The 15703-nt window shown below is 44.1% G+C and overlaps 1 protein-coding gene across 1 annotated transcript; it reads right to left on the reverse strand.

Moving 5' to 3' along the window:
• Window positions 1-5140: 5140 nt before the first annotated feature.
• LOC125758696 (acetylcholinesterase-1-like) lies at window positions 5141-13167 on the reverse strand. The gene is made up of 4 exons (XM_049416181.1): window positions 11810-13167; window positions 8529-8762; window positions 7296-7442; window positions 5141-5348 (listed from the first exon to the last, which is right to left on the reverse strand). The coding sequence occupies exons 1-4, from the start codon at window positions 13150-13152 to the stop codon at window positions 5162-5164; spliced, it is 1911 nt and encodes a 636-aa protein (XP_049272138.1). The 5' UTR covers window positions 13153-13167; the 3' UTR covers window positions 5141-5161.
• Between the last annotated feature and the right edge of the window lie 2536 nt (window positions 13168-15703).

Genomic DNA, 15703 nt, shown 5'->3' on the forward strand with positions numbered 1-15703 from the left:
CCTCGTGCGTTAATGTTCTTTCACGCTCGTAAGTCACTTTGATGGTATTTAATGTATAATATCCTTGAGCGAGATCAAAATAAAAGCATAGTTCCTTTTGTGCATTGCACGTATCACAATTGTGGATATTATGGAGCGCCGCATGCCGCCAACACGCTCGAGCTCGACCAACGAAGCGAAATGGTTAGAGCGATGGAACGTGCAGTCACGGCCACAATCCACGCCTCTCTGCGAACTTCTTCGACGTTGCGAAAAGCATACGTATTTATTCTTTTCGATATTCAAGTTTCGATCGTGCTGATCGAACCTGCAACATGCGAGTGAAGTACACACGGCTAGAGTCTCAGCATGGCTGTGACACAAACGCTACTGAATGGCATGTTAAATGCTTGTGTTTCGTTGAAGACGTAACTCCGCGTTTTCGACTGCGCAAGTAACGGGGTATTATCACAGAACACTTTTATGTTTGCAAGCCATCATCACGCGCAGCAGCAATGGCGCTACTCGCTGGCGGCCTACTACTGCGGCAAATCCGTCAGGCAGGCTCGGTACGTACTACCTCGGAGTGCCGTTCAGCGCATACGTCAATTCTAGTTCATACAGGTTTATGTAGCACGCACAGGATTTCGCAAAGCATCGTTATGCACGGTAACGGAGCTGAAATATAACCTTTCACTTCGCAGCAAATAATTAGGTGGCGAGTACTTAGCATTTTCCGTGGTTTGGGAAAGTATTTTAGTCTCATATCCATTTCAGCGCAGCTCATGACTTCATCCGGTGAAAGTGGCACGGTCCGTACGTCCGCACGTCCTATCTGTTCCTATGCTAACAAACGGGTTGACCCTCCTCCTGGCGCCATATTGAAAAGCACGGCGCGCCACCTACAGTTCGTGGGCATTGCGAATAATTGCATAAAGTAAAGATAGGCACTCGTGCGAGTGTGTTACGTTCATAACATCTTAATCACGAAATTAAATATAATAATAAATTGGGACTGTAGTACGCACGTTACTATAGCACGAACTTAAATGCGCAGTTATACACAGCACAGGAAACTATTTCGGACATTATAAACACCAAATTTTTTTTGTGATTTAGAAACAGTTCAAAGAGTTAAATGGACTACCGTTTTGATTATCGCTCTATTTTTTTTTACTCGCTCTCCTTTCCTTTGTTCCTTCTCAGCTCTTGAGGTTGGTCAGCGTTGAGACACCTGGTGGCAGATGCCAGCTAGCTCCTTTTTTCCTCTTTGTGAGTATTTTTTTCATACATAGCTAATAATAATATTAATAATAATAATAATAATAATAATAATAATAATAATAATAATAATAATAATAATAATAACAATAATAATAATAGCACCTATTACTATTATTATTATTATTATTAGCAGTAGCAGTAGTAGTAGTAGTAGTAGTAGTAGTAGTAGTAGTAGTAGTAGTAGTAGTAAAGGCAATACAAATAAATTTTCATCACTATATGTTATCTAAATGAGGCAGTTTTAAGCGAGAAAGTTCAAGTCTTGACAAATCCCGACTCATAGCCGCCATGGCCTTGAAGGCAACTAAAATATTAAAGCGGGCTTGTTTGTGCAACATTTCTGAATTATATAAAAGCGCAAGTAAACCAGGACACAAGAAAAGGCACACGAAGACACACCGTGTGCCTTTCCAAGGAGTCGTTTCTACGGTAGATTGAAGCACAGTACACAATGAAGCAGAGTACACAATCTAATGCGTCGAGAATGCCATTCTTTGTGTTAAAAACAATTCACTTCACCGGCAAAAAAGAAAATTCTGCCATTTACGTGTTGTTTCGTTGTCAAAGTTATGTCATCTGTCTGCTTCTGTCGGCTGCTGATAGAAAATCTGCATATAAAGAATGTATCTCAAAACTTTAAGAGTATAGGAACAGTGATTTGTGACAGCGAGTCAAAAACAAATCGAATTGTTCCAGAACGAAACGCTTTCCATTCTAATGGTGCCAGAAGCCTTCCTTTCGAGGTACGGAATCGAGATAAGCTTAACAGCGATCATACGTCAGTATTGTGGGCGATCCCCACTGAAACATTCCGTACGCATGCCATCAGTATGTTTTCCGAATGCCATCGTACAATTATTCCGAATGTTTTCGCACAGAATCCATATAGAGTGCATATGTTTTCCATTGATTCATCATACATTTCGCTAAGAATCTTACGGAAACATATGGAACTATTGGAATGGCGCACGGAACGTTTCAGTAGGGATGTTATATTTATTTGCGCTACCTCTGTATCAGTGGCATTCATGTGGAGTGATAACGTCGATCATTTCCTTGCAATAATAATCGCAGCACTTTTTTATTAGATGCACATGTCTATCGACGAAGCTACCATCATGGGCAATGTCGATTGGCCCTCTCCGCTTACATATACAAGTTATAACAAACATAAGCCCACTGTTATATATAATAATAGTGCAAGTGAAACGTAAAAAAAAAATAAAAACATCAAGACGCGTTTACACGTGGTTCACCATGAATGAAATGAGCACATGTACGAGCTCCAGCACACTGTCTGTGGAAACAAAATAGTCACATTGCGCATACGTGGCTTCTTATGATGCTGAGTGCATAGAGAAAGCAAACATGAACTATGCCCACGCAAGTCACACGTTTAGTAAATCACGTGTAGCCCTAGAGACGACGTTTGTAAATCGGTCAGGTTTGCCAAAGAAGTTTACAAAAAGCTATCAATCTTTACTTGTGATTAATTTGTTCATTGTCGTCAACCAAACTGCGTGTGATATTTCTCTGCATAAGATAGCAGAGAGCATTACCAATATTTTAATCTGTAATTCAGATGCGTGAATTTCTAGGACTATAAGTTTACCCGGCCGCAGAAAGTGGGAAAAATGTAACGATCAAGAGCACTGAGCTGTGATGCACGGCCAATACATCTGCGAAAAATTTTGTAGGCACAACCATGCCGAGGGATAACATAGTTTATTTTGTTTTTATTTAAACACGTAGGAAGTGTACAAAGTATACTGATGTCACTTACCTACCGATCAACTATCTACCTCGGTAGTCGTCATTTGCAATAAATGCCAAAATATTCCATTCAGTAATAAAGATATACTAATAACAGTAAATGTTCTGTTAATTTCGCGCGTTACGGTACTTGTTGATAGTGGTGAGCATTCAACGCATTCTGTGGGAAGGACTCACTGAATCAGGGACTGAATTCACAGAAAGCTCTTACAATGTAGTTGTTTCATAAAATAACGTTTTAGCCGCTCCTTGTGACGGATGTATTTTTACAGGAGGCGACAGGACAGTTCCAAAGAGCACTTATCAAAAAAAGATTGTGAATTCTGGTAATGTCCGAGGACTACGTAATTCGACAAGAAACCGTGGTAAAGCGGATGAAGGTTTAGATGAAAACCATGGTCAAGGTGAACAGTGATATCAGAAAGCAAACGTGGGGCCAAAGCTAGGATATTCTGGTTCGAGCGCGTCCTAATAGCTCAGCATTCTTTTTTTTTTTGAATTTACAAACGCGAGATGACAGTACAAAAGTGCTGAAGTAATCCCTTTGGCGCGTTACACTTTCCTGGCTGTACGCAGCCAGCTACTCATGAGGCACTTGACGAGAAACCTGACCCGCAGGGTTCTAGCGCTTAGCCTCCGAGCTCCGTTTTGGCAGTGAAGTTTGCCTTTCCGGTTGCGGCCGTTCATTGCACGCCGTGACGATCAGGCAACGCCGGCTCTGGGTTTTCTGCTTGTACTTCAGCTGCCCACCTGACTCTCAATGTGATAGAGATAAATCTAGAATGACTGCAAGTTCAACGATATGATATCTCCAGTTAGATACTCTGCACCATGAAAAGGTGAAAAGGATCCGGGAAGTCAGAAAAAAAAAAGTACGAAAGAATAAAAAGTATAAGACCGCCTGTCTCACACAACGACATTCCACAGTGCGGTGCCAAATGAAGACATACAACGTTACAACGTCCAACAACGCGCAGTTCTACACAATCATGGTGGCACAGTACTGTTCTTTTTATATAACGCAACTTCACCGTTATATTATTTCAGCTTATATGACTCCGAACGTGTTCAACAAGTCATGTGTGTAATCATAGATGTGCGCAGGGTTCTCAAGGGGGGGGGGGGGGTTGGCAAGTTTCAGCGAATCGTCCCCCTTCCCGGATTGGTCGAGTCCGATGGAAGACAATCCTTCGCAATAGATACGAACACGTAAATGAAGCGATGGCATCCTTCTCACAACGGCCTGCCTTTGGTCCCCGGCGTTTTGGGGCTAAAGGTGTGAAGAAAACAGTTCTTGAAATTCAACATCGGGGGTCTTCGGCCACCATTATCGTCAAAAACTGGCATGGCCATAACCCTGCACATTAAACAATGATAGGCCAGGTCCGACTGAACGAAGATATGGGGCTGACTTTTCGCGCTCCCCATAGATGAAAAGGGGAGGGGGGGGGCACCTGCTCCACCTGTGCGCTGGAACTATGGCTCTCTCAAAGAACACGGGCGATCGCGTTGCATCACCAAAAGAGGTGATGAAGCGCACTATTCACAGTGGAGTAGTGCCTGAGTTGCAAGAAAAATGTTTAGTCAGGTTATCTTTTGTGGGAAGTCGCTTTCTTTTTCTTTACTTTATTTTCCCTTCCTTTCCTGGCCGTCCCGCCCCTCTGTTACTGTGGCTATTATAGCCACTGTACCACTGCCGATCCTGCATGCCATGGCCGCACTGTAAGGTCCAAGGAAATGACGATGGGCGTTGCGCGTGAAAAATGATACGAAGCTTTACAAAACGTGAGCCGCCTTACGTTCATGAGAGTGCAACGGGATGTGCTGGACACATGCACTTTAACCAGAACAGGTTAGATTGTGTCACCCAGGTTCTCTCTGTAGGTTCACGGCTCTTTGCGATGTATGTATCATAAGAGTGAGCTTTCTCAAAGGGTGCCGCCATCGGACGGAAGCCTCTGAGTAGGTTTCGCATACCTGGATATTGTATATACAGCTTCTTGAGGCTCGTGTTCGTTGTCGAGTTGCTTCACCTTTCAGCACTTTTCATCGCAAGGCTGTGGTGTTTTTTTTTTTAGCCATATTCTTTGTTTACGAGTGCGCGTAATTTGTAAATGCCCCACTTTTAAACTATTGTCGCAAACAGGTGGCGCATGGCCATCAAGAGGCAACAGGCTACCAGTGACATGGCAACATTGTTGCCTGGCTGGCGGTTCGCTCCGCTTGCCACGGCTGGAGAGATGGGTTTGCCGCTTGAGGCGGCAATTCCAGGTGAAACAATCCTCAGACGAGGCTGCTTCCCAGCACCCTTCCTGCAAGAAAAGTACGGAGTGTAAATAGCGATAAACTTTCGTAACAGCACGAAAAAATATGTGATAAACGGCCATATAGAAGAAATCGTCCGCTCAATGCCGTGCTAATGATTGACCAAAAATTACATGATTTACAAGTGGAAAGAGGGAAAAAGCGATAGCGACCGACAGACCTATCGAACGAAACTAGTAAGTAGAAACGCTGTTGTCCGCTACAAGTATTGCTGGTGGTTTTTTATTAATGGGAGTTTCTGGCGGTCGTGGAAATAAAGGTATAGTTACAGAGTATCGGCACGAGTCTCATGTTAAGTCGCTCTTATGCGTCGGGAACGCATTATTCAGGACAATGGCTCAAGTGTGTATCTTCATAAAACACAATGGCAGAGATTGTACGCCTGAAAAATGTCGACAGCAGCGGTCACGAAAGCGCAGTCGATGAAATTAGAACACGTGGTCCGTGAGGTGCTCGTTTTCGATGCCCTCTCTTTCAAAGAAACAATAGTTTAGACAGCAGCGTTTGTATTCCTGGCCTGGTACTGGACTTGAGTTTGAGATAACTTGTCGGTGGTCGCCATTCACGAGTATGCGTGAGAAAACTTCTAGCATAATGGAAGGCTACTACAAAGCATTCCCCGTATCATGTGGTCGTTATATCGGCAAGCGTACAATGTAGGCTCTGTAGCAGTGGTTCTCAGCTATGGATGTTTCGGGGACCTCTTGTGGATCTGTGGAAGCAATGAGGGACCCCGTGCAATGAGAGGAAATTGGGGGAGGGGGGGGGAGGCTCATAATTTTCATAATTTAACACAACACGCCGCGTGAAATAGGTGCCTTTTGTTTCTCCCTGGCAAATAATGGTCAAACTAAAGTTCCACGCCAATTCGATCTCAACAGCTTGTCAATAAGTTTTGCCGTCTGCAGCCACATTCAGTCTGTTTCTAGCTATGTTTGCTCTTCAAATATGCAAGCCTAGAAAAAGTACGAGTGCGAGTGTGCGCTTTGTGTCGTCGGTTCCTCCCTTCTTACATCCTTGTCCCGCAGTGCGCCTTTTTGCTTTAAGATATGAACCATTACCAACTAGCCCAAATGGCTGTTTTGCTAGAAAAAGTACGCTTGCGCGCATATGCTGTAGAAAACTGCGACAAAAGCTTTACAGTCATCCCATGAAGAAGAAGAAACAAAAGTCAGCCCCGCCGCAATGCAAAAATGTTATGCGGTGAAGCAACCAAAAAAAAATCACAAGGGGCTGCGGTCACGGGGCGTAGTGTGCCTCCAAAAAACCGTTTCTTTCTGTTTTTCACAGTTCAATGGTTTGCTGTGCAGTGCTCGTGTCTTCACCTTCCTTGAACTTCGTCCTCGTCCATTAAGCGCTGTAAGCTGTGTAAAAACGAACTATTACTGGCTAGCCCAGGTTTTCCTTCTTATGCGAAATATCAGAATGCATCATATTCACTTACGAGTGAAGAGTACATAGAAGCCATGGTTGCCAAGAAAAATCGTAATTTTAGGGCGGCTGCAGGTGCACGCTGTCAAAATCACACGCTTACCGTGGTCTTCTCGTATACAAGCTAAATGTATTGTACGCACATACAAAAACGATATGATTTTTTTTTCTACCAGTCCGTATCCTGGTGCTTAATATTTATGCTTTGGACAGTGTATACATGGAATATTCGTAGAGGATTTTGTCATCTGTGTTCATATACAGATTAATTTTCTAACTGCATTTCACTAACCTACAGGCGAAATTCAGCGCGCTGAAATAGCCGGCCTGCATTGATAATGCGCTCTTTGTACTCTCTTGCTCATTACGGAGACAAACACATGTTCAATGCGAGCATAGAGAAGCGGTTATTACTTCGCAAGTTATCGATAATTTGAAACAACCTTCCGGAGGAAAACTGCTCTGGAATGAAACGCCCCATATCTTTGAGTCTTATCACTCACCTGATCATGAATGGCCTGTAGAGTTCGCACTTGTCCTGCGACTTATCGAACCTTATGGTGTAGTTGAAGGGCATGAGCTGAACAATATCGTGTCTTGTCTTCGTGTAGCTCGGCCACTCGTCGTCTCGAAGGGGTATCGATGGTTTGCTGCAAGAGGCGAACAGCATCAAGTTTCGTGTCTGTTGTCTCGTTTGTCTATACAAAAGTACTATATTAACTAAATTAATCGATCTCGTATTCTTCGTGAATCGGCTGCCTTGCGAACTAAAAGGAAGTTATTTGGGCGCCATGGAACGTGCTTCCTTTCTCTCTTCGTTAAGGCAACCATGTCTCAACATTCAAACTTCTCAGATGTAAGCCAGGTCATTTCCATACAATGTCATCTTCCTTGCATGTATGTTTACATCTATGTTTCTATGCACGTTTTTGTTTACTGTATATCTGAAGCCGTTAAGTTAAATGTTTTTTTTTTTCTCATGCGAGTACTCGTTTCAAGCTTAAGATACTACCAAACCGCCATTATATGCGCTCACACAGCATAGGAGTAAGTGGGACGACTTAAAGCTTTAGTCGCACTGGTATAGTGTGTTGGTTATTGTGTGGGTTGATTTTGTGATTGTTTGGTAGCGCTAGTTAAGTGCACTTAAAAATATTTGCGTAAAGAAACATGTAGTCACGACGGTATATTTCTTGACACAGTAGCTTATGCTCATATAAAAGCACATTTTTCTTTTAGCAGTCCATGATGATCGTAGTTATAAGTGTGTATATAAGAACAAAATATAACTACATCGCGTTTGTGACGACAATTAACACAATATATGCATTGAAGCCAAGCGAGGTATCGCCATTAATGTTCGAAACTTTCATGCCACTCATGTTCTCAAGAGCTGCGCCTCTTGAATTTTCGCATGTGACAACGCGTAATCAAAAAATCGGTTACGATTTTTTTTAGTGGGATACATTTTGTGAAATTAAATATCTTTAACGGTCCTAGCCAGATTCACTGTTTTTTCTTTTTCCTTCTGAGTACTGCCGGTAAATGATTTATGCTGCTCAGCAAATTTATGGGCTCGCATGACTAATTATATTTTCAGCGTGCACGGCGTATAATTTACAGGTTATACGAAACAGAGTTTTTAAACGCGCACTGTCCCAGATTGGAGTGGTTGCTGTCGTTTCCTCGGTTACAATCGAAGCACAGGGTTACAGCGCAAGAGGACCCGCACTTACCCCGTAGAGACGAACGATCCCCACGTATCCATGAGTTGTCGCATAAATGCTGTCTCATTGGTGGTGTAACTCCTTCCCAGAAAGCCTCTGGGCAGGCTGTCTGTCGCGATGCTGGTCCTTGTTGGATCGGTGGAAAAGATCAAGCTTCCCAACGCGAAAGGCAATTCTTCCGAGTGCACCACACCGAACCATTTTGGGAATATGCTGTACGACGGCCGATAGGCAAACAGGTACCTGCATTTGCAAAGGAAAAAAAATGGTTGAAGGGTATGCGAACAATATTATGTCAACACGTATATAGTAGTAGTAGTAGTAGTAGTAGTAGTAGTAGTAGTAATAACAATAATAATAATAATAATAATAATAATAATAATAATAATAATAATAATAATAATAATAATAATAATAATAATAATAATAATAATATGTCCTTTACGCTTCATCAAGAAGATGAGGGAGGATGGGAGAAAAAGCTGAGAGGCAGCTTGACTAGCTCCGGCCCCTCAAAGGTACACTTTGGCGAGTTTACAGAAGACTGTGGTGCACATAATAAAGAACAAAAAGAGGTTTGTACAGCGATGAGACAACAGCCTTATCCACAAAGTAAACAAACAGCAAAAAAAAAGGATAGAGAAACAGGATTGTTAGCCACAGTGCAACTCATTTTCATTGGAAATATAAACAAGAACGCATTGCAAAAACTAACATTACAAATAAACCAACACACGTACCTACGGAATCGAATACTGAACATCATATATCCAGAATAGCACCACCCTTGTTTTATGATAGCCTGTTTCATGAGCAACGCAGTTTGCATTGATAATGCGCCAACATATTGGCTAATATTCGCTCTACTTTTAAGTTGTGTCATGCAGTAGCAACAGCGAAGTCGTGATGGCCATGCTATGATTAAAATAAAGCGTAGCACCACACCGCACGCTTCATTTGTAAAAAGAGATAATGGTGAACTGTTGGATACTGACTAAGGTTTCATTGCATAACAAATGTCGTTCTTGTGTAGGTCTTGGTGTAGTTCTAAATCCTGCTCGTAATGCAGCTCCGCTACCGTGGAACCTGAGGAAGTGCGTAGCACGGGCAGCGCAACGATTCCCTTGGCACTTGCCACCGCCTCGGCAATCGCGTGCTTACGAGGTGGTGGCGCCCACTCTTGCGCTTCGCGGGTATCAGCCACCTCTTTCAGAAGAGTTTTCCGCGATTTTAGGTAAGTTAATGGGGTTAATTCTTGTTTATTTCTGAGTTTCTATTATTTTAGACCTTCTGAGTTTATTTCGCACTGGTTTTGGGCATCTTTAGCATTGTTTTAGGCCTGTATTGATCACTGCGTGACCATGCGACATGAGACGGTGGACGACAAGCCGGGGCCCCTAAAGTGCCCCGCACTTAAAACTGCGAGCCATTCCGCTCTGTGACGGCGGGTGACCAGCGAAGCTGCTTAGCACACGACACAGAATGATTGAAATAACTTTAATGTTGATTCGAATAACTTTTATGCTGACTGAAATAACTCTAATGACACGACACAGATGTTACACGGAATTTCGAACCACAGCCAAGCACACCCTGCCACTAAATTCGAAATGTCTGTCCAGAAAGTCCATGTTGAATTTAGCGTATGCAGTTTTCCGTTTGAGCAGCATAGCACTTGCGTCCTTTTTGCCGCATTCTCCGTTTTGCGACGGCTTGCCGCGTGCGCATGACGTTTCGTGCATGATCACAAATGGTGCTCGCCGCCCGAGCGTTCTCTTCATTTTCAGTGGACCGGTGGTGAGTGGTAGAATTTGTGTTTACGCGTACGTTTATCTTGACGCGCAGTGAAAATATATGGATGCCTAGCCATGTACATCATAGCTGTAAAATTTTAAGCCATAATTTTATCGCTTGGTTCTTGTGGTGGCCGATTTGTCAAATTGGGGCGGAAAATTGGATTGCCATAAGTGGGCATGAGAATTGAAGATCTTTCTTGTTTTTGTACTACCTTGAAAACAAGAACCGCATTACAAAGCAGTGCACCGGGTGTAAACATGTTTTCTTATCACGCTGATTCACTGGTGGTACATGCATACTTGCGCACTTTTCTAAGCGCTCGTGCGCTCTGTTTGAAACGTGCATAAGTTACGACCAAGGAACGGCCTCAGGCGCGGTGCTCTTCGTCAAGGACACAATCATACACAGCCTTCGCTTTCACAAAGTGCTCGCCGTAGTTATGTGGGCAGCAAGACATCCGCTATCTTATTGCTTGTCGTGTTACATTCTGTTTCCTGCTACAGAGTGCGACTTCTTTTTTACTCCTCCTCATTCTAATGCCTTTTCCAACATAATGCTACTTACTGATATTAACATACCCAATTATTTTACATGCCACTTAAATATAGTTATTTCTTCCTATGATCTCTTTGACACTTGATTAGATTGCTGCCGCGGTGGCTTGTCGATAACGGTGCTTGGCAGCTGGTCCAAAGAATGCCTACGGTCCCTGCTGCGGCGATCGCATTTCGATGTAGGCGAAATGCTAGAGGCCCGTGTACTGTGCGACTTCAGTGCACGGTAAAGAACACCAGGCGATCGGTATTAATCGAGGCCTTCCACTACGCCCCCTCTCACAGACTGAGTCATTTGGGACGTTAAACCCGATAAACCAGCAATTTAGCACTATCGTCCATTTATTCGTATGGCTGGGACTAATGAGAAATCGAGCCTTTCGGGTACACTTAATCCTGTAACACTCCTGGTGAATCAGTAGCCTGATATTTCTCCGCGTTTACTGCAGATTTGTGCCGTGCCGCAAAATAACTTCATTCATATCTACGTGCACTCTTTCTGCTTCGTACAGTTCTAAAATTTTCTTTTTGAATTGATGCACAGACCGGCCTCTCAGCGAGCGAACGAGGAATTCTATTTTGCTTGGCAAAGGAGGCGTAATGGGCATCCCATGACTCCATTGAAATTGTAGACAACTGTCGTTAGGTGCATCTAATTGTATCTTGTCCTTTTTACCCTGTAAAGCCTGACAACACTTGCGAGTCCTAGAAAATTCACACTTTTGCCATTTTAGTTCAAGCCATTGGGAGTAGAATTGGAGAACAACAAAGAAATATTACTGAAGTACAAGTACAAATCAGCGTTTCGGCGTTTGAAACACAGTTTAGAAAAAAAACACACACATTAGGCATTGTAGAGCGTTAACGCTTCTCTGGCTATGTACTCTCAACTGCTGTTATGGACAATGTATTGCCCTCTTAATGAAGCATGAACAGTACCTGTACGAAGGTAGCCCTTGAAGAGCCATGAGTTCAGAGTAGAGGTGTGTCGGACACTTGAAGACGATGTCACCCATCATTTCGGAAAGAAGCTCTACAACTTTTTGTCCTTCGTGCTTTACCTCGTAACCACCGAAGTAAGCCTTTACCATTCTTTTTCCCGTAACCAGAGGCACGTCCGCGAAAAGCGATAACATGGCCGTGATGGTCGCCCGATAATCCACCTTCAAGTTGTCGGCGAGGTCGTGATGGTGTTTGAGAATGTAGCTTAGGAAGCCCGTGCCTTCGTTGAGGTTACTGCCGGCGAACACTTCCTTGACGTGGACGTTCTTCCACGTATCCATCGCCAGGGGGTCATACGGGAAGAAGTCATCACCCTCTTGAGGCGAGAACACACGCTGTCCCAAATTCAGACGGAGCAGCGATCGGATTATTTTGCGGGCGTCCAGCTTCTTAAGACACTTTATCGTCTTAGGAAGGTCCAGATCCTTCTTCTTCGCCTGGCCGTTATGACAGCCGAGAGTGCGTGATACGTCATAGAACTTGTCAGGACTATAGTAAGTTGATCCAGCAAGAAGTGAAAGAGGCGTTCCACTCTGCATGATGATTCGCTTGAGGAGCCCTTTGGTCGCAGGTGACGCAGCCAGTAGTCCGGCGGAGACTCCCCCCGCACTGTGACCCGCCACAGTGACCTCATTCGGGTCGCCACCGAAGTACGCGATATTCTTGTTGATCCATTTGAGAAAAAGCACCTGATCCCACATACCCATGTTTCCAGGCATATCGGCTGTTTCCGTCGTCAGGAAGCCGAAGAAGTTGAGCCTGTAGTTGAAACTGACTGTCACGATGTTAGATCTCACGGCCAAGTGGCTAAGGTCGTAAAGAAAGAGTGAGGAGTCCCCAAATTGAAATCCGCCGCCGTGAATGAAGACCATGACCGGAAGCTTGGCGTTGCACGTTTCCGTGTCGTCGGGGCAGCTGCGAGTCGGTCGCCACACATTGTAATAGAGGCAATCCTCGCTGGAATGGGTATAGTCTAGCACGATGTCCTGGTAGATTGGGAAGTCACTCTGCATGCACGGTGCCGGCTTGCTGCTGGCATTGTACTTGCCTTTCCATGGCTTGGCTGGTAACGGCCTCTCGAAGCGCAAGTTACCCACCGGGGGCGTAGCGTAGGGAATACCGAGAAAAGCGTCCACTTTTTCACCGCCCGCATCCAATCGGATGCCTTCGACGACGCCTTCTTCAGTTTTAACCACTGGACGTTCGCTGGCATCGACGCAACGACAGAGCTCAAAAATATACAGAGTGAGAATCAATAACATTCGGTAAGAGATCGGCATAATTGTCGACGCCGCGCTATTCTTCTCCTCTGCCTATATAATGCGACTAAGCGGCACACGCACCAAGCGTGTTTAAAGCTACGTAGACGTTGTCCTTATTGCGAAAGCAGCACTTCTACGCGAGTTTTGACTAGTACGCTCGCGTGCCCTACATAAAGCTGCACACGCTAGGCGGTCGCTGCAGAAAACGAAACTGACGTACGTAGCTGCTGCGACTGAACCACTGAACAGAGGAGAAAGACTGAAAATTTGATTGTCATGGCATCGAACCGATGCAATGCCCCCAAACTGGTTCAGAGGCCCGCGGTGTCCTTCTATGACGGCGTGATTGGGAATCGCGATGGCAAGTGCAAGAAAGTTAGCGATCTAGAGGCCGTGAAAAGACGCCGGTCTTAATCTTACATCATCGACCTTGCGGAGCTGGCCAACATATGCACAGCGTTATGCGCGCAGTACTTCGTAGGTGCATAACGACCACGAGATACATTTTAGAGGACGGCATTACATCAGGAATGTAAGCATCAATTCTTCGGTCAGAATGATCAAACGTAGGGTTCGCTACGTTACGTTAACCTTATCCTTGTCACTACCGGCCGTGACAATGTACTCTGTTAGGACGATACACTTGTGAATGGCTTTCTAAAGCTACACACCCAGAGTATACGAATACACTTTGATGCATTTCCAGCACTTAAGCGAAATAGGAAAACAATAACAAAAACATACGAACACTGAAAAAAGAAAGAAGACAGTAAGAACGCTGGTGTTCTCATGTTCTTGCTGTCCCTTTTTCTCTCCCTGTCTGCATGTCTTTTTTTCTTGGGTTTTTTTTTTTCGATTTCTCTTAGGTGCTGGAAACGCATCAAAGTTTAGTATTCCAACTAGCCCAGCAAACTGTTTTAAGGAGGAGCCCCGCCACGATGGTCTAGTGGTTATGGCGCTCGACTGCTGACCCGAAGGTCGCGGGATCGAATCCCGGCCGCGGCGGCTGCATTTTCGATGGAGGCGAAAATGTTTTAGGCCCGTGTAATTATATTTAGGTGCACGGTAAAGAACCCCAGGTGGTCGAAATTTCCGGAGCCCTCCACTACGGCGTCTCTCATAATCACATCGTGGTTTTGGGACGTTAAACCCCATATATTATGATTATATTTTAAGGACGAATACGCTGGTGCAACATTTCAGAATAATAACTATATGGAAACGGCTTCAATCTTAATTAGTAATGTTCTGTATGTGATCATGTGTTGCGATTGTGTGAGATCGTCATAACCGGCTGTGACCATGCGCCTGTGTTCTGTGTTCCTCTCTGTTTTTCTTACTTTATTCATTTCCATGTGCAGGCTGGCAGACTGTTGCTCTAGCTACTCTTCGTATCTTTAATTTCTCTTTGTCCTTGTTTCTTCTCAAAGAACTATTTTCTGTTTTTTGTTGTTGTTTTTTTGTTTGTTTTTTATGATGGCTCATTGCCGAAAGTGTTGGCAGGATTCTGAAGTACTACATCCCTGTAAACGTGTTTTGTACACGAGGAGCGTCTATTTGGAAACAAGGTGACAGGCGAACGCAAGTGGAAGCATCGATGTCTCTAGAGATACCGTATCTATTTGCATATAGGTCGACCTTTTTTTTCCGCGAAAGTCACTCATAATTAGCTTTCGACTTATGTTTATGACCAAAGGAACTCGATTGGTATTCGTGATCAAAGCTCGCAAGAACACCCATCAAAGGGAGTTCTACTGTTGTGCCCGCCGCTCTCAGACATGGGTCGACCTATAATAGATTTCTTTCTATTTCTCGCAGAGTGTAACATCAGGGCTGAGTATAATAATACTCAGCCTATGTTTATGTCCACTGCAGAACGAAGGCCTCTGCCAATGATCTTCTTAGGTTATATTCGTGTTAAAGAACATGATTGCTAAGAACATTGGTGAAATGGCATGGCACTATTTTTAGTCTTTGCATAGCTACTCGACACCGACACTCCCATGTGTCCGACACGCACAGGGCAGAGTTAAGCGCAAAGGTAATTGGGCAAGCTTTTATGGCTATTTATTATAAATGTCTTTATGACGCGTTTCAATGTTTGCAATGGCTGGTTAAACAGTGTCCCATTCATAAAAATATGGGGCGATTTGCGTTTCACTATGCAAAACACTTGTTAGTACAATGCACACGATAATCTGAACACCGATGCTCTGACGTCAAAACAGCTGTTGTGCTTTCTTCATCGCTTTAACTGATTCTTTGATAAACAGGAAGGCATGACCCTTTATGCTCTCTCGATAGATGTCAAACATCTGTATTATTCGATTCCTCAAGCTGCCCTGCTCAAGTGCACTGAGGCAAGTATTGACAGGTTTGGGGCAATCAGCTTTCAGAATAAAGTAGGAATTCTTGCAGCGAGCTTTCTGGAACTGCTACCCTTTTACCTGGGCTCTACATATGTACGCTGGGACGGGTGCCTTTACCTGCAGCGAAGTGGCATATGCATTGGGTCTAGCTTGGCACCTGTTTTGAGTGAACTATTTCTAGATCTAGGTTAGACGAGCGT

This window comes from Rhipicephalus sanguineus, chromosome 5, assembly GCF_013339695.2.
Source record: "Rhipicephalus sanguineus isolate Rsan-2018 chromosome 5, BIME_Rsan_1.4, whole genome shotgun sequence".
Taxonomy (NCBI): Eukaryota; Metazoa; Arthropoda; class Arachnida; order Ixodida; family Ixodidae; genus Rhipicephalus; species Rhipicephalus sanguineus.

Coding starts and splice junctions, on each gene's coding strand:
- LOC125758696 (XM_049416181.1), bottom strand. CDS start 13,152: ATGCCGATCTCTTACCGAATGTTATTGATTCTCACTCTGTATATTTTT. Junction 8,763..11,809: donor CAAGGGCTACCTTCGTACAG/GTACTGTTCATG, acceptor TTGCAAATGCAG/GTACCTGTTTGCCTATCGGC. Junction 5,349..7,295: donor TACAGGCCATTCATGATCAG/GTGAGTGATAAG, acceptor CTTTTCTTGCAG/GAAGGGTGCTGGGAAGCAGC.